Source organism: Heterodontus francisci, chromosome 4 (assembly GCF_036365525.1).
Source record: "Heterodontus francisci isolate sHetFra1 chromosome 4, sHetFra1.hap1, whole genome shotgun sequence".
NCBI lineage: Eukaryota > Metazoa > Chordata > Chondrichthyes > Heterodontiformes > Heterodontidae > Heterodontus > Heterodontus francisci.
In genome coordinates this window covers 122,048,309-122,068,380 of record NC_090374.1, presented here as the reverse complement: position 1 = coordinate 122,068,380, position 20,072 = coordinate 122,048,309, and the positions used below count along the sequence as shown (strand labels likewise).

The 20,072-nt window shown below is 41.7% G+C and overlaps 1 protein-coding gene across 2 annotated transcripts in view; it reads left to right on the top strand.

The window, feature by feature from the left end:
- fancc (FA complementation group C) overlaps positions 1-20,072 on the top strand; it is a 221,779-nt gene that overhangs the window by 107,387 nt on the left and 94,320 nt on the right. For both annotated transcript variants that reach the window (XM_068030085.1, XM_068030084.1), the window contains exon 7: positions 6,070-6,234. In XM_068030085.1, coding sequence (XP_067886186.1) covers positions 6,070-6,234 — 165 coding nt within the window. The remainder of the gene's footprint in view (positions 1-6,069; positions 6,235-20,072) is intronic.

Genomic DNA, 20,072 nt, shown 5'->3' with positions numbered 1-20,072 from the left:
AAATGTTAAGATTTTTCAGTTAAGAAGGGTTTCGTGCATGTAGCTTCTGGGATCATGATTCGTGTTTTGTTTTGGTGAAATCCACAGATGTCTTGGAATGGCAAAGTAACTTTTTAATGCTATGGGCTAGAAGAGATGTCCATGGGAGAAAAGTGACCAGGTCTGGACCCTGAAAATCCTTGAGATACAATTCTGTCAGTTACACTGGGATTGCATCTTCTGGTGCTTTTCAGTGCTGGAGCTGGAGGAATTAGTGGGAGGGCACCTAATTTGCATAGGATAGTTTGGCTCAAGAGTCACTATGGGCACAGTTATTGTGTGGGCCCGTACACCATTGGGGTTTGGAGGTTGGTTATGTCTCCCTGAGACCCCTTCCATATAGAGACAACATCCCTTGATGACATTTCTCTTGTAAGGACCAGATGGAAGTTTGTCTATTACTATGCATGTCAGAAAATTTTAGAAACCTTGCAACTGGGTGCATGCCATTTTCTGTTGTGTTCCATTGGCGTGACAGTAGGAGACCAGTAGAAACATGTGAAATTTTGGGGCTTTGGTATGTACTTATTTCTTCCTAGTAGCCCTCCATTTTTGTAACTGCATATATATTTTTTGCAGTACATATAAAAGGTTAAAATATAACTGAAGCATTATGCTTGCATGTGTGAAACTAATCTGAATCAGCTCACTACAATAAAAACCAATCGCAAATCAAAAACTCATGATTTACTTGATCAGACTTTGAGCATGCGCCCCTTTGAATTGCTGAGTGTTAGTTTTGAACTTGATTGGATACCTGACCTCCATTGAGGACACCTAAATTTCTCCCAACTCCTAAGAAATGTTATTAACACATCTTAACACTTGTCAAACAGTTCCTTGGGGGAAAAATCAGTTCCTGTAGTGCCGCTAGACTTGCTTCAATTCCCCAGTGCAGGCAGTGCCGCAGGCCGTGCAAGGTAGTGGCCTGCGGTGTTGCCTGCGCACCACCCCGGGAATTGACGTAGTCTGTGTAGCGCTGCTTTTACCCCTCCACTCCTTCCCCCATGCCCCTCCCCAGCCCCAGTCTTCTTCATAAAAATGGTGATTAAGCTTTCTCTATACCGTATGATCAGCAGCAGGGGTGTTGCTGAAGAGACTGAAGAACTGAGCAAAGAAAGTTTCAATATTTTTGGCCAATATACTTGAGATAAATGTTAACAGTTTCCTCTGTTACATATAAAATATTTAAGTGAACACCCCAATTACAATTTTGTACATGACTTCTATTTTGATTTTTTTTCCCAGTTAGATTCTCTGTCACATTTATTACTTTATTGCTTAACTTTTAGTGAGCATTTTCTTCAGTTCGGCATGCAGTTGAAGGTTTTAGCTTAGTTTAGTTTAGAGATCCAGCACTGAAACAGGCCCTTCGGCCCACCGAGTCTGTGCCGACCATCAACCACCCATTTATACTAATCCTACACTAATCCCATATTCCTACTACATCCCCAACTGTCCCTATATTTCCCTACCACCTACCCATACTAGGAGCAATTTTTTATAATGGCCAATTTACCTACCAACCTGCAAGTCTTTTGGCTGTGGGAGGAAACCGGAGCACCCGGAGAAAACCCACGCAGACACAGGGAGAACTTGCAAATTCCACACAGGCAGTACCCAGAATTGAACCCGGGTCGCTGGACCTGTGAGGCTGCGGTGCTAACCACTGCGCCACTGTGCCGCCAAGGTTCTCAAGGTTCATGGCGATAGGCTGCTCAATCTTGCCATCATGAGGGAACAGCTCTTGCCACCATCTATCAGGTGAGAAGTTGGGGCGGAGGAAGTGGAGGAGGAGAGGCTCCAACCTAGACGGCCCATTTCTGCCTGGACTGTACATGTAGAACTAATTCAAGTGCGATACAGACCTTAATCCTGATTCATCAACAGTCTACAGTCCTTTCCTTTCCTCAGTTGCTGACCATCAGTTCTCTTGGCCCCAGTGAAAAAATAAAAGCCAACACAAAATACACATTTAAAGCCAAATTTAGAAATTAAATTACACCATATTGCATGCAAACTTAAACTAGTCACCCTTGTGCATTCACTTAGTGCCTTTTTTCTGTTGCCTTTGCCTGCCCTACTGCTCTTACACATTGCTACCCTGATGGCTGCACCAATTTGGCATGGAAGGCAGCAGCTTGGGCGTGAGCAGAGTGTCAGGGGTGAGAGGATGAAAGCTGTCTTCCTGAGAGAGGACTACAGGTTCATGCTTCATGGAGCCACTGCCACTTTCCTGGGGTAGCACCTCTGCAAGTTTAATAATCTATTGGAGGGCAGATTGCTGGGCTGTTGCAACACCCTAGAAGCCCCTTTGAATACTGATATTCACAGCCATGATGACAACAGTCTGACCGCCAATCGAATTGCTAATCTGAGCTTTCTGTAGCAGAATTCATGGGCAGCTTCACTCTTTGGCAAGCTGGCATCGATGCTGTCCTTGCTGCTGCAGCACACTCCAATCTGTCCTCTAAGATATGTGCAGTGTCATTTTCTGAGCTAATGGCTGAGAGTGTGAAATCATGCAACATCATGTCTTCTTCACACCTTCTTGCTCTTCCTCCACTTCCTGGGCAGGTTGCACTTGGGTATCTGAAAGGAAAAAGGGACAAGGATAAGGTGTGGTGTGGGAGAGCAAGTAAGAATTGCATAGTTACACTATCTGCAGCTTGCTAATAAGTTAGAAGAGATTGTGGGATGAGAGGGAAGCGGGATGTGAGAAAGGATTACGTATGAGGATACAGTCAGCTTCAATAGATTCATCCTGGCCTTGCCAGAAATGTGCTCATCCCACGAACGGACAAAAAAGATTGTTGGTGATTTGAGCAGTGGCTAAGGCTAGTAGTTCAGTTGTAAGGATATAGGGTTTGAAGATGCGTTCACTGACCTTGACTACACGTGAGGTCATTGAACTTCTTGCAGTACTGCATTCGGACCCACAGGGTGAAAGTCCTACCACTTACCTCTGCAGCTATCTGTTCCCACTGCCTTCTCATTGTGTGTCTGGAGGGCCTCCTGCCCCTCTGTGGATACAGGACATCTCTCCTTCTTTCCACCTCCTTCACCAAGACCTCCAATGCAGTGTGGTGCATATGGTCATGGTCATTCATTGTTCGTTGTTGCACAATACTATGCTGAATGATGTCAGCACCTGCAGCAGCCACAATGCATCTTCCCTTTAAGAGGTGCAGACTAGCTTTCAGTAGTGCTAACAGTATTGGGTCTCCTGTTGATGTGTATAGCCCAGTACAGTACAGTTGTCAATTCATTATTACCCACATAAAATACATACATTCTTTAAAGTGGAAGTAAGACTTAAACAGGCATCACCTGATTTCTGACTATTTTATTTGGATTTTTTTTCTTTTTATTATATCTTTTACTTTGTTCCTTTCTCATCTGTTATTCTTAACTTAGCACAGTGGTCACACTGATAGAGAACTGTAGCAGATTCTGTGGCTGAATGGAACAGAGTTTATTGACTATTTTACTCTGGCTATTAATCAATATTTCTGTGGAATGGAATTAATTGTTTGTGCCTTTTGTAGAGTGAAATATATCGAGCTGAATTTTATAAGCCCACCGCCAAAATTGGTGGCGGGCAAAAACAATGGCGGCCCGCTCATGCGGGCTGCACGTCAGCCACTGCGATTCCAAGCGTGGTGGCTCATTTAAATAGCTGGGGTGGGCCGCCCTCCCCCCAATCACGTGGAGGAGCAGGCTGTCCATACCTGGCAATGGCGGCAGCTGCCTATATGCAGGCCGGGTGCTATTTTTAAAGGGCTGTTAGCCCTACCGGTAAATTTAAATATTTAAAGAAACATTGAACGAATGAAAATAAATACATTTCTTTTGTCCCTCTCCCACACCTCAATATCAGTTGAATTAATTATTTGCCATTCCCCCCTCCCAAAAAAAAGCACTACTTTCATAATCTGACCTAACCCACCCCCACCCCCAAACTGTACAAACTTTCAACTCTAACCCTTCCCACCATTCCCTACACCCTTGACGTTCATTTGGCTCACCACCACCCCCCACACCCCCCCCAAACTGATAAACCTACCTCCTCCCTACCAGTGTTGCATCTCGTTTCCCCGGACGGTGATCTGAAAATGCGACAGTGCCGGCCACCGAGATGAAGATTGCGGCGGCACTTCAGGAGGCAGTGGGAAAGCCATTAATGCAGGTATAACAAACCCCATATGCCAACTGGAAATATTAATCTCGTCGTATGGAACTTTGCCTGAGACTTTTACTGGACATTATTACAAATAACTTTTGAAAATCAGAACATAGCAGCTAAAGATGGCCTCATATGAATTTGCCCATGAAAAGCCAAAGGCTGACTGGAGACAGAGGTAATTACCCAGTCTAGCCAGAACAATGGGGGGGGGGGCTCTCTGATTAAATTACTTAGAATGGTTTTGTCAATGTTGATTGTCAAAAGCATTGACACCCAATTGACTTTAAAAGAGCCAAACCTGCCCGACATGTATGTTTGCACAGCTTGAGAGGAGAACTTTGAATTTAAAAAAAAAACCTTCTGGAAACTTCTGTTTCAAACACAAAGAGGTGGTCACATCACATGACTACCTGTGTAACTCTGGGAGTTTGTGAATTGTGCCTCAGAAAGCAGTGAGTAACTGAGACCCAGGAAGAAAACAGCGTCTCCTTCTCCAGCAAAGTCCCAGGGAAGCCTTGGCTGCAGCTACACCTCAAATCCACAGATCCTCACAGTCAGCTACAAAGAGGACACGGATAAAGCCCTCTTTGACCTTCTGAAACCAGAGAAGCAAGCCCAGATTCTGCATGTGGCTTAGCACGGACTTCAAGAATTTAATTTCAATTAAAGACACAGACTCAGTATTTAAATTCCATTTTCATGAAGAACACTACTCCAACTTCCCAACCCTGTTTTGCCTCTCTGTAATCTATTTGTGTGAGAATGTGAGTGTGGATGCATCACGTATTTTAATAATTTTAACCAGTTGAGTGATATGATTAATAAACTTACATCTTTCTTATTTAAACTCAAGAAAAACTGTCTGATTAGTTCATATGCAAGTATGTATTTGAGTAATAGGAGCAAGTGCTCACTGAATTGTTTAGTTAAATCGCTATTAAAAAGATAAACTTTGTTGCGGTCAAACCAGAAAAGGGGCGAAAGGAGAGCCTGAGACCCCTTCCTCACCTGGTCATAACACAAGTAAGTAAATTTATTTGAATATTTAAATGACAGTCCCATCGTTGAGCAGCGGGGGAGCTGCCCCGAGGCCTTGCCGCCTCCGGCAATATTTGGACAGGCTCTGCCGGCGTTGAGGCCCGTGGCGGGCCTCATCCGCCCCCCACCCCACCACGGATCCTGACATTGCGGCCTCTATAAAAGCCAGCCCATCAAGTCAATTGAATCTGCGATGTATTGAAAGCGATTTTGATGCCTTCAATACAGCTGGGTCTGATTTACAAGTCCAATTCCTATCATTTAGAGCACGACTTATACTTTGTCAGCACTTTTGCAATAGAAGCATTATTTTGGTGGAAGACAACATTGAAATTCAGAAACAGGTGCATTTTGAAACCTGGGACAGATGCTAACTGAGTTTCCTTGTATTCCCAGTATATACAATAGTTGCAAATATGGTTATTGTAAATATTTTGCCCTAATTTCTTTCTCAATGGTGGAATCTGAAATATCATCTCTGTACAGTTCAATTTCTGACTCATCCTTTTCCTCCATGGACTTTGTTTCCATCTCTGCTCGCAAGGAGCATTTAGTGCAAGCCTAAAGTCTGACAAGTACTTGTTAGATGGTTAAATCTGAAATAAAGACAATTGTGATGCAAGTACAAAGGTCCATCAGCATCTGAAAAGAGAAGATTAGAGCAAGTACATCTGTGTTCTAATGAAGTTTACTCAAAACGTTAACTATTTTCAGAAGCAGACAGATGTGTATTTCCAGCATTTTCTATTCATGTTATGAATTATTAGGAAGATTGCTTTTTTCATTTGAGACTTTTTTTTTTGTAGGTTACCACCAGAACAACGGAGGAGCATCTCTGTTCTCTGCTTACCTATTGTCACTTTACCGGAGGTTGTTCCATTGCTGGAAGCTCTTCTGACTTGTCATGAAGATGGTTTGGACGAAACTCTAATCACAGAGTTTCTAGAGTCTGTCAGCAATGGCCTTTTGCAGTAAGTAGACTTAGATTGTGAAAATATGCCTTCATAGCCACGGCAGGCAATTCAGGCATGCTGTCAAATCTACAATTGAAGTGGTGATACAACAGCAATAGATTGAACAGGCTGGAGTTCTTTTCTCTAGAAAAGAGATGGTTGAGGGATGACCTGATAGAGGTGTTTAAAAATTATAAAAGGGTTCAATTGGGTAGATGTGGATAAGATGTTTCCGCTTGTGGGGAGTCTAAAAACTAGGGGCCACAAATAGCAGAGATTCACTACTAAATCCAATAGGGAATTCAGGAAAAACCATTTTACCCAGAGAATGATTAGAATGGAACTTGCTTTCATATAGAGTGGCTGAGGGAAGTAGTATAAATGTATTTAAGGGGAAGCTAGTGAAGTGAAAAAGGAAATAGAAGGTTATGCTGATAGAGGGGTGGGAGAGGCTTGTGTGAAGTGTAAATGCTGGCATGGTCTGTTTCTTGCTGTACATTGTATGTAATAAAACCTTGCATTTATATAGTGCCATTTATAGGAGGAAAAAAAATTGATGGAAAGGGAGACTAGGAAGAGTGACAAGAACCTTGGTCAAAGACATGGATTTGAAGGAGAGTCTTAAAGCAGGAGGGATAGGTAGAGTAGTTTAGGGTGTGAATTTGTGTGTGGTAGGGTGAAGAGAGGGGGTGATGTATTGAGCCAGAGTCAAAGACATGGTGAGTTAGGATGCAGGGAGTTGTAGGGTTAGAGAGGTAGGGAGGGATGAGGCAATGCAAGGATAAGGCTATCAAATTCAGAGGCGCTGGGGTAATGGTGATTTGTTTATAGCTATTGTATGGCAGTTTTCCTGCTGTAAAGTTCAGATGAGAAGATGGGCAGGCTTCCCTCTTATGCCCACCATGGTCAAATGTCCTGCAGACACACGCTGCCTAGGTTAACGCATGAAGAATGCATAGATGCATTCAAGGGGAAGTTGGATAAACACATGAGGGAGAAAAGAATAGAAGGATATGTTGATAGGATTAGAAGAGGAGAGGTAGGAGGAGGCTTGTGTGGAGCAATAACACTGTCCTAGACCAGTTGGGCCAAATGGCGTGTTTCTATGTTGTAGACTCTAAACCTATAGTAAACATGCAAGATGTGTTGGAAAATATTTGGTGCATATTAACATTATTTCCATTTAATATTGAACTGACCTTGTTTAAATAAAAGTTGGCTTTATATTCGTGTATTTTATGGAATTTACTTTTTTATTCCACTTTGTAAGTGGTGCAGTTTTTACATTTACTCCATGTAGATCTAAATTCTGCAGTTGATAGAATTGTGGTGGATAGTGCAAGTGACATTGCCTTGTTTGAGTCTGCTTTTAATTAGTGCCTAAATTGAAGGCTCTGAAGGTGAAGCTCAAAGTCTGCATTATTATGTAATTTCTGAACAAATAAGCAATGTTGCACAATATAAATTTTGCTGAAGCCTCTTTTTCCATACTTCGATTTTTCTTTTGGTCGAAAATTGAAAAAGGTTTTAGTGATGTCTGGAAAACATTCCACCCTTTAATTTTTTTGTTCACAAGTGGGTTCTAGAGCATGAATACTGACCACTAAATGTATAGTAATACACCCCATGGTTAAAACTCCCTCACCCAATTAAAAAACAGTCTGAAAGTACACCTGTTTCCCCAGGCTATAGAGGATGTTTAATTTCCACTAATGATCTTGATGGTTTTGTTATAGTGCTACCCAGTTAAATTGCTTTACTAAAAGTTGCTTTCCATTAATAATAAATGATCTTGAGATATAAAGCCAGCTTGTGACTATATTTATTGTTGCTTTTCTTGCAGTGCAAATCTGATAGAACTCTTCAATTTCTTGACCGAATATTCAGTTTTTAAATTGTGGGCATTTAATATGATTTTGAAAGTTTGGAGATATGATCAGAATGTAAATGCCCTGTGAAAATAGCAGCAAAACAGTGCTCAACATTTTTTTGGCTGCTTCTTGCGTGCAAAACACTTAATATATAGGTGTCCTTCTTGGCTCGGTGGTAACACTCACCTGAGTCTCTGAATGTTGTGGGTTCAAACCCACTCTAGAGACATAATCTAGGCTGACACTTCAGTGCAGTACTCAGGGTGTGCTGCATTGTTTGAGGTGCTGACTTTCATGTTAAACTATGAGCTGTCTGCCCTTTCAGCTTAGCATAAAAGATTCTGCGTTGCTACTTGAAAAGGAACAGGGGAGTTCTCGCAGGTGTCCTGGCCAACATTGATCTCAAGAAACATTACTAAAATAGATTACGAAAGCAAAATTCTGTGGATGCTGGAAATCTGAAATAAAAACATAACATTTAGGAAACGTTCAGGACTAGCACCATCTATGGAGAGGGAAACAGACTTTACGTTTCAGATCGATGACCTTTCCGAAAGGTCTACTGACAGTAATTAGATCTTGTTACCTTAATAGTGCACACCAATTGACATGACTCCACCTTAGCAAAGAAATAATATGTTGCAAGTTAAATGGTATAATATTAGAGTTGTTATCAAACACTGTGGAGCTAATATAGGGTCCAGCATAAAGATACAGGGAATGCTGCTTCATGCTGCATGTACCTGCCCCCAAATGAACTGCGAATGGCATGGGGTTGGGCAGCTAGAATGTCAGGCAGTACTGACAGTAGAAGGGTTGCTGGCAGCCTATACAATGCCATTTTTTTAAAACCTATAGATGAACCAGGATACAACATCTCTTTTCATTGACCCGCATGGTCATATTGGAAGGAAAGGGTAACCTGTCAGCAAATAGTTCCATTTCCTAGTGTCTTTCCTAAAACACTCTTGCCAAATAGAAACTATACATCTGCAGTACTACTCAGGGGCTCCAGATGCATTTTGGGAGGTGCCACACTCATGCAAGGAGAAGTTATGAACTATAAAATGAACGGACGAATTGAACTCAAAACAGACATTTTGCTGCAAAACAAAATGGAGTAAGAGGTCAGGTGACCTCTGCTGTACTGGGAATACACATGGTAGCTGCTGGACCCTGAACCAATTGTCATGTCTGGTCAAGTGTTGAAGAAAGCATTAGAAATGTAAATGGCCCATTCAGCATTAATGGCTACCTCTCCAAGTTAGGCTAACAATGACTTTGCAGACATGGAAGACTCAAACTCAGGATAAAGGGTGTGAAAAACACCAGTTTAATCAAGCTGACATGGAGATGAGCAACATCCAAACCCAACAATGGCACACCAAACACCATTTATGAAAACACAATGGTCATCTGACAGAAACCAAGTCTCTGATAAGGAGTTTTAATAGGAGACTTTTTCAGTGCAGAAAACCAGAAGTCATAAGGAAGAGAGACCCATCCCAGCCAGAAGGACCCTGCCAGAATACCATCTTTAAAATACCTAGAGGCAGAGACGAAAGGTGACCTTGAAACTTCCTACTTGAGCAATTGCAACAGGATTTTTGCCATTGAACTGTGACGGAGATTTAACCAAAGATGTCTGCAGCAAAGCATCCGTCCACATGAAACTTTCCGAAGTTTGATGTCAGTGAACCAGGAAAAAGCAAAAAAGTGGCCTGCATGGTTTTTAAATCTTCCTCTCGGGGGAAACAAACAAGGTTTCAGAATGAACTCTTTTTTTTTAATAAAACCATCAGCCCGAAATGCATGCTATCTTTTAATCTCAATCTTTTGTTGTATGTGTGCATGTGTGAGTGGGTGAAGTTGTGAATATTTTCAGGTATTGTTTAATAAACATTTATCTTTCTTTAAACCTATGAGAAAACCTGTAATTTGTTTGTTTACCATTAAAAATGCTCGGGGATGAAACACATTTCTAATAAAAATGCTGTCTTCGGTCAGTTGAGAGGCGAAAAAGGGAAAACATCCCTGTCATGTTCCACCAGTCCGTAACAGAGAATCAGTCATTTATTTAAGAAATAGGCATGATGAGCCTAGCATGCTTCGTGACATTATAGTGCCCCATGCCAATGGCTCAGAGCAGGCCTCAGTGACGCATAATGTGGGTAGGGCACATCAGTGTCATTGGCAACAAAAGTCTCATTATCGGCCCTTAAATCCTCTAACTTCATGTGATCAATGCCATTGGCGATTCACCAGTATCTGTCTACAGTACGTTAAATGCACCAGAATAAACACCTTATTGTTTGTTTTATTTCAGCCTATTAAAAACTAACAAACCACATCTCTGTGGCTATGCAGTCTCATGAAAATTTCAGACCTGGAAACCAACCCATCAAGTCTGGATTTTTTTTTAAATCTGCAAATTTCCACCACCAAACCCTCCAGTCTGCCATCAAAAGGCTTATTTATAATAATTTTTAAAAAACTAAATTTCACATGCTAGAACGTACACATAAAATTGTCCTTTAGGCCTTGGAGCACTTTGAATAATACGAAGATACGAATTAGGAGGAGTAGGCCATTCGGCCCCTCAAGCCTGCTCCGCCATTCAGTAAGATCATGGCTGATCTGTTTGTGTCGCAAATTCCACACTCCCATCGACTCCTGATAACCTTTGATTCCCTTTGCCAACAAGAATCTTTTTCTACCTCCCTTAAAAATATTCAATGACCCCGCCTCCACCATCTTCTAAGTCTGAGTGTTCCAAAGTCGCACAACCGTCAGAAAAAATTTCTCCTCATCTTTGTCCAGAAGGGCAACCCCTAGTTCTGGACTCACCCACAAGAGGAAACATCCTCTCCACATCCACCTGGTCAAGAGCGTTCAGGATCTTATAAAAACTTCAATCAAGTCTCCCCTCACTCTTCTAAACTTCAGTGAAAACAAGCCCAGTCTGTCCAACCTTTCCTCATAAGACAACCTGCTCATTCCAGGTATCAAATCTAGTATACCTCCTCTGAACTTCCTCCAATGCATTTGCATCCTTCCTTAAATAAGACCAAAACTGCACACAGTATTTGAGATGTAGTCTCACCAATGCCCTGTATATGAATAATAACATCCTTACTTTTATTTTCAATTCCTCTCAGAATAAAGGACAGCATTCCATTAGCCTTTTTTTTTTATGACTTGCTGTACCTGCATACTAACTTTGTGACTCATGCACTGGAACACCTAGATCCCTCTGCACCTCGGAATTTTGCAGTCATTCTCCATCTAAGTAATGCTCTGCTTTATTATTCTTCCTGCCAAAGTGAACAACTTCACGTTTTCCCACATTATACTCCTTGAAAATAATGCTTTTCATTGGAGGTCCATTTAGGTTGAGAAGCTGGTTGTTGTTCCTCTGCAGTGCTGTAGCCTTCGCCTTTGTAGCCTGTTTCTTTCATCATCTGTTATTTTGTATGCATAGTTGCGAATTCTAAGATCTAGACATGTCTGATGGGCCCACTTTTCTTTTTCTTCACTTCCAAAGCTTCTGCTGCATCAAACTCTGCAGCCTCCGGGAACCAAAATTCTTCCAAAAATATATAAATAATTTCAGCTGGATATACGTGTGCACCTGAGGCTCAGGTCCTCCAATGGCCTATTGTCTCCTTTCAGCCACCTTCCCGCACTTGAAGTTAGCTCTGCTTCCCACCACAAAGCAACATAATTCCTGGCATAAGTAAAAAAGGTACACAATATAAAAGCACTGGTGAAAAATAAGTTGCAGCAGAGCAAGAAATGCTGAGTAAAACTTAGGAAAGATCATATCACTGCAGGGAAGTAATACGGCACAGAGAAAACTATAAAAGAATGCAATAGGGAAAGAACTACAGGAGAGAAAAATAGAATGGAAGAGGGACAGAAAAATCAAGTGGAGAAAATGGCAAAAGGGGCAGTGAACTTTGATCTTTACCATACTGCAAATCCAGAAACTCACTAACATTGTCAAACCTCTGAAGCATGCACTGAGTACAGTCAAAATGCAAGATCCAGATGCCATGCTGAAAAACTCCAGGAACCCCACTGCAATCTTGCTAAATTTCAGGATCACTTCCCACTACTGCTAAATGCCAGTTACCTAGCTCCGTCCTGGTGCATTTGTTGTGTAGTTTTTTTTTTTGAAACAATAGGCAAGGGCCAAAAAAAAAATTGAGCTCAAAAGGTGAAGGAATACAATAGTTAGTGGATCTCTTGCCAGTAACGTACTGCTGCCGCTTCCTAACACCCAAGCTACTCTTTCGACATTACCTAGTGAATCCAGATTAAAAGGCTTCCTCCCACTTTCCCCCCTGCCGCCACCTCTCCAAATATAGAGTTCCCAGGCACTGTTATCATCATCATCATCCCCTGTGCGTAGAAGCTAAGTTGACTTCGGTATCTCGAAGTTAGGCAAGTGAAAATCAGTCAGGATTCCTACTCTTTCTAGAATCCTGCTGGATGTGCGCGTATGCAGGGACTGGGTTGAGTTTGACCAAAATGCCATGGTCCAGTACTCATATTCAAGTAATAATTAAATCGTGTCTGAGTCTTGACTAAGGTATTGGGTAGTGGTTGACATTTAAGCAACTATGCCCATACCAAGTATCCCCAAGAGACGTGAAAATTGGCAGAAAAAAAAGAGGGAAAGAGAAGTCACTTGAAGCTTTTGTTTACCTCCAATAAATTATGCTACCTCCAAGTAGGTCAGGCAATGATGTGCAACGTAAGGGATATACAAATTGGGGTGCAAGGGAAAAACCGCATCAACACTTTAAATATGATTTACGGTAACCTATGAAAAGTTAGTGGTAAATTATACCTTTTCTCTGTTTGTGGAAGCTCAGTGCCTCTTACTAGAACAATAAATTGTGTCCCGTGATAAAGCATGCATCATTTATAGTTTCCTTGTCCACAGGAAAATCATGTAAAGTAAACTCCATATAAAGTACTGCTTTGTATGGCTTCCAAAGACAGCATTATAGAACGAATTACCATACCTTATGCCAGTGTGTGCCAAACCAAAATATTGACAAAAAAAAAAGAATCTGAAGGGAACTAATTGGACCATAACCTATATATGACATAATCCCTCACCTTGCAATACATGCCCCTGCCACGTTTTGAGTTTTCCTGTTAAACAATGGTTTATTTTCTCATATTTTGCTCACTTATTGGGAATATTCACAATTACTTCACAGTAAGACAAGTATTTTTTGTTGCAAATGTATTGCATGTTTTGAATTATACTGACAAATGTAAAATTTTAAACTTACTGTAAAATATGAAAATAAGATGCAAAAAATGATATGCAGTATTGAGCTTTAAACATGGTGCTGTATATAAACTGGGCAAAGAAAATAATCAGTGAATAGGAGTGAACACAGTTGTTGTAAATAGCCCTGTTATTTAGTTATGTTTATCCCAAAGTTTTCTATAGACATATTAATAGAGAAGGGTGGTAAAAGGAGGAGTGGGGCCGATTAGGGACCAACAAGGGGATTTGCATATGGAGGCAGAGGGCATAGCTGAGGTATTAAATGAATACCAAGGAAGAGGATACAACCCAGGCAATGTTGAAAGAGGAGGTAATTCAGACAGTAGAAGGGTTTAAAATTGATAAGTATTAGATAGGCTGTCTGTACTTAAAGTGGATTAGGCACCAGGACTGGATGAGAAACATCCAAGAATACTGAAGAGAGAGAGAGACAGACAGACAGAATGTGAAGTCTTCCTTTGACTTGGGGGTGGTGCCAAAGAACTGGAGAATTGCAAACGTTACAAAGGGTGTAAAGGTAAGCCCAGCAACTACAGGCTAGTCAGTTTAACTTGGGTGGTGGGAAGCTTCTAAAGAGTAATTTGGGACAAAATTAATTGTCACATGGACAAATAAAGGTTAAAGAAAGCCAGCATGGATTTTGTAACAGAAAATTATGTTTAACAAACTTGGAGTTTTTTGAAGATGTAACAGAGAGGGTTGTTGAGGGTAATGCAGTTAATGTAGTGTATGTGGACTTCTATAAGGTGTTTGATACAGTGCCACATAACAGACTTGAGCAAAGTTACAGCTTGTGGAATAAATGGATACAGAATTGGCTGAACGACAAAAAACAAAGAGTAGTGTTAATTGATGTTTTTTGGGCTGTAAGAAGGTTTGTAGTGGAGGTTCCCGGGAGTCCGTGTTGGGACCCTTGGTTTTCCTGATATATATTAATGACCTAGACCTTGGTGTATAGGGCACAATTTAAAAGTTTGTAGATGATACAAAACTTGGAAGCATTGTGAACTGAGGAAGATAGTTAGAACTGCAAAAGGACATAGACAAGTTGGTGGAATGGGCAGACAAGTGGCAGATGAAGTTCAATGCAGAGAAATGTGAACTGATCCATTTTGGTAGGGTGGTATGCTAGGCCCCCACCTGCCAAGAATGAGGCACATTAATTTTGTCATGAACATTGATTTTAAACTGTTACTGGAGTTAAGAAAGGACTTGTTAAAACAGATCAGCCATGGCTGGAAAAGACATTTGCATAGTAACAGTGTTTGGAAGGACAAAGCAGCCATTCCCTGACATTCAACCCACAATGGATATTTGATCACCAGACATTGAAGGCGAGGGAGCTCACATTCCAGGTTGACTGCGAAGATGGCGAAATACACAAACGGACGTGGTCAGACCAGTTAGTCACATGACTAAGCTGTTGGGCAACCTGAGTTTTTTTGAATTTGTACAAACAGTTTGGGCAGAAAGTCTTTTTGCTCCTGGACTGAGAAGATCTCTCTCCTTTCTGCCTGCTTCCATCTCTTTCTCTCAAGCCTCTGAATCCACTGAAGACACATGAACCCCAAGAGAGAAAAGTCTCCTACAGTGAACAAGGTTTAAGAATAATACTGGGCCCCAACGAAAAGCAAGATCTACCTACAATCAAGGACTCTACAGTGAGCTCGAAGAACCGTAACAAAACCTCTTCAGATATTGCCTCAAACTTTTCCACTTTATTTTCTTCTCTTTTGTCTCTATCTGCATGTTTGTATCACGTGTGAATGCTAGCGTGGACACATCGTGTATCTGTAGGCGTTAACTGAATTTGAGTTTAAGTTTAATAAATTTCAACTTTTCTTCATTAAACCTAGGAAAGCCTGTTTATGATGGTTTCTTTGCCTTATAATTGGAAAGCGGTGAATAAGGATTCATCAAGGGGGAGCTAAAACAGTGTGTTTAAAATTAAACCCTGTTACAGGTGAAGGCTGAATGGGAACCCTAAACCTCTTTCTCACCTGGTCATAAACATAGGAAGAACATGGAGACACAATATAAAATAATGAGTACAATTCTAAATGGGGTGCAGGAGTAGAGGGATCTGGGTGTATATGTACATAAGTCATTGAAGGTGGCAGGACAGGTTGAGAGCGGTTAATAAAGCATACAGTATCCTGGGCTTTATTAAATAGGGGCATAGAGTACAAGAGCAAGGAGATGATGTTGAACCTGTATAAAAAAACATTAATTCGGTCTCAGCTGGAGTATTGCATCCAGTTCTGGGCACTGCACTTTAGGAAGGATGTGAAGGCATTAGAGAGGATGCAGAAAAGATTCACAAGAATGAAGTTCCTAACCCCTGGAACCAGTTATGAAGATAGATTGGAGAAGTTGGGACTGTTTTCCTTGGAAAAGAGGAGGCTGAGAGGAGATTTGATAGAGGTATTAAAAAATCATGAGGGGTCTGGACAGAGTAGATAGAGAAACTGTTCTCACTCCTGAAAGGGTCGAGAATGAGGGGGCACAGATTTAAAGTATTAAAAGCAAAAGTGACATGAGGAAAATATTTTCACGCAGCGAGTGGTTAAGGTCTGGAATGCACTGCCTGAGAGTGTAGTGGAGGCAGGTTCAATTGAAGCATTCAAAAGGGAATTACAGTTATATGAAAAGGAAGAATGTGCAGGGTTATGGGGAGAAGGCAGGGTAAGTGGCACTAGATGAATTGCTCATTTGGAGAGTCGGTGTGAACACGATGGGCTGAATGGCCTCCTTCTGCGCTTTAACAGTTCTGTGATTGTTTACTTAACACAAGTATTCAGAACTGTAACAACTATATTGAGATGATGCAATGAATTTAAGATTATCCATTTGTTAGGAGAACCAGTGACATCACCACAAGCTAAGGGATGAAAGTCTAATCACTGGTAATTCAACGTCCTAAAGTGGAATTAGTTTTGGAATTTCAACCCAATTATTAGTGGACACAGGTATTCACAACAAAACTTCCTTTAATTCAGTACAGATTGGCAGCCTCATTTACTTGTTACATTTGAAATATGTAATGTGTATGTTTTTCATTATTACACAAAACAGAAAACAAAAAAAATTGAGGGCCTACCTTATATTTTTGCACAGGTTCATAGAAGAATGCTGTAATTTGAAGTGAGGATTCAGTCAGTATATTGGTAGTTGATATCAGTACCTAATGAGCAGCATAGGCCTATGCTCCAGGGCTGTTTTTCATTTTAGTTCAATTGCTGCCAGTCAGTACTAATGGCTAGTGTAATATCATGTCTCTATACTCCAGATTATGATGCATCTCACTGCAAACTTGCCTCCCTTACCACTGACTCCATTCCTCTTATTGGCTGTCCACTATGTACAGCTTCGTTCACTGAGCGGACCTTTAAATGCCGCATCCTAGGGCTGTAGGTAGGGTTCAGTTGAAGGGAAGGTTAAAAAAATTCAAAGAGAAATGAAAGAGCAGAGGTGCAGGGTAGTGAAGAGGTGAACAGTAATCAAAGTGTTACAGGAAGGGGCAGAAAATAAACAGAAGAGTGCAGCAGAAATTAGAACCAAAATGAGTAATGGCAAAAAGTCAAAGCTTAAGGCTCTTTATCTGAATGCACGCAACATTTGTAACAAGATAGATGAGTTGACGGCACAAATACAAATGAATGAATATGACTTGCTAGCTATTACAGAGACGTGGTTGCAGGGTGACCAAGACTGGGAACACAATTTTCAAAGGTATTTGACGTTCCGGAAAAATAGGCAAAAAGGAAGAAGGGTAGCTTTGTTAATAAAGGAAGATATCAGTGTGGTGGGTAGTAATATAGGTGTTATAGATTTTTTTTATTATTCATTCATGGGATGTGGGCGACGCTGGCCAGGCCAGCATTTATTGCCCATCCCTAATTGCCCTTGAGAAAGTGGTGGTGAGCTGCCTTCTTGAACCGCTGCAGTCCATTTGGGGTAGGTATACCCACAGTGCTGTTAGGAAGGGAGTTCCAAGATTTTGACCCAGCGACAGTGAAGGAACGGCAATATAGTTCCAAGTCAGGATGGTGTGTGACTTGGATGGGAACTTGCAGGTGGTGGTGTTCCCATGTATTTGCTGCCCTTGTCCTTCTAGTTGATAGAGGTCGCGGGTTTGGAAGGTGCTGTCTAAGGAGCCTTGGTGCATTGCTGCAGTGCATCTTGTAGATGGTACACACTGCTGCCACTGTGCGTCGGTGGTGGAGGGAGTGAATGTTTGTAGATGGGGTGCCAATCAAGTGGGCTGCTTTGTCCTGGATAGTGTCGAGCTTCTTGAGTAGTGTTGGAGCTGCACCCATCCAGGCAAGTGGAGAGTATTCCATCACACTCCTGGCTTGTGCCTTGTAGATGGCGGACAGGCTTTGGGGAGTCAGGTGGTGAGTTATTCGCCTCAGGATTCCTAGCCTCTGACCTGCTCTTGTAGCCACGGTATTTATATGGCTACTCCAATTCAGTTTCTGGTCAATGGTAGCCCCTAGGATGTTGATAGTGGGGGATTCAGCGATGGTAATGCTGTTGAATGTCAAGGGGAGATGGTTGGATTCTCTCTCGTTGGAGATGGTCATTGCCCGGCGCTTGTGTGGCGCGAATGTTACTTGCCACTTATCAGCCCAAGCCTGGATATTGTCCAGGTCTTGCTGCATTTCTACACAGACTGCTTCAGTATCTGAGGAGTCACGAATGGTGCTGAGCATTGTGCAATCATCAGCGAACATCCCCACTTCTGACCTTATGATTGAAGGAAGGTCATTGATGAAGCAGCTGAAGATGGTTGGGCCTAGGACACTATCCTGAGGAACTCCTGCAGTGATGTCCTGGAGCTCAGATGATTGACCTCCAACAACCATAACCATCTTCCTTTGTGCTAGGTATGACTCCAACCAGCGGAGGGTTTTCCCCCTGATTCCCATTGACCTCAGTTTTGCTAGGGTTCCTTGATGCCATACTCAGTCAAATGCTGCCTTGATGTCAAGGGCAGTCACTCTCACCTCACCTCTTGAGTTCAGCTCATGATGTGGAATCAGTATGGGTGGAAATAAGGAATAGCAAGGGGAAGGCGACATGGGCGGGAGTCGTCTATAGGCCCCCCGAAGAGTTGCCTCACTGTACGACAAAGTATAAAAATCGGGAAATAATGGAGGTGTGTAAGGGTGCAACAATTGCCATGGTGATTTTTAATTTTTAATATTGACTGGACAAATCTGATTGGCAGAGGTAATATAGAAGAGGAATTTGTAGAGTGCATCAGGGATTGTTACTTAGAGCAATACATCACATAACCCGGGAACAGGCTATTTTAGATCTAAATGTGTAATGAGGCAGGATTAATAAGAGATATTATAGTTAAGGATCCTCTAGGGGGTAGCGATCACAACATGGTAGAATTTCAAATTCAGTTGGAAGGCGGGTAACTCGGGTCTCAAACCAGTGTCCTCAACTTAAACCAGGGCAATTAGAGAGGCACGAAGAAAGAGTTGTCTAAAGCGGGCTGAGAAGATAGATTAAAGGGGAAGGTCAGTGGATGAGCAGTGGCAGACATTTAAGCAGATATTTCATAACGCTCAGCAAAAATTTATCCCCGTCAAAAAGGACTCTATGAGAAGGATGAACCACCCATGGTTAACAAAAGGCAGTCAGGAAGAGTATCCAAACAAAATCTAAGGCAAACAAAGCGCCGAAAACTAGTGGTAGGCCAAAGGATTGGGAATTTTTTTTTGGAACCAGCAGCGGATGACTAAAACGCTAATAGAGGGAGAAAATTGATAATGAAAGTGAATTGGCAAGAAATATAAAAACAGCAAGAGCTTCTACGGGTATATAAAAAGAGTAGCTAAAGCAAGCATGGGGCTCTTGGAGGATGCGACTGGAGAATTGATAACTGGGAACAGGGAAATGGCAGATAATTTAAACCAATATTTTCATTGGTCTTTACAGTGGAGGACACTCTTAACATCCCACAGATATCAGATAAGCAAGGAGCTAATGGGAGGAAAGATCTTGTAACTGTCTATCACCAGGGACAAAGTATTCGACAAACTAATGGGACTAAAGGCAGGCAAGTTGCCAGGACCTGATGGCCTACATCCAAGGGGTTTTAAAGGAAGTGGCTGCAGAGATAGTGGAGGCATTGGAAAACTGCTAATGTGACGCCTCTGCTCAAGAAAGGAGGGAGACAAAAAGCAGGAAACTGTAGGCCAGTCAGCCTACTATCAGTTGCTGGGAAAATGCTAGAGTCTATTATTAAGGAAGAAATAGCAGGACATTTAGAAAAGCTGAACGCAAATCAAACAAACAGTCAACATGGTTTTGTGAAAGGGAAATCATGTTTGACAAATTTGCTCGAGTTCTTTGAGGATATAACAAGCAGAGTTGATGCAGGGGAACCGGTAGATGTTGTGTATTTGAATGCCTTCTGGAAATCCAATAAGGTGCCACATAAAAGATTATTGCACAAGATAGGAGCTCATGGTATTCGGGCTAATGTATTAACATGGATAGAGGATTGGTTAACACACATAAGACAGAGAGTTGGGATTAATGGGTCTTTTTCAGTTTGGAAAGACGTAACTAGTGGAGTGCCACAAGGATCAGTCCTAGGGCCTCAATTATTTACTATCTATATTCATGACTTGGAGGAGGGGGCAGAGTGTAAT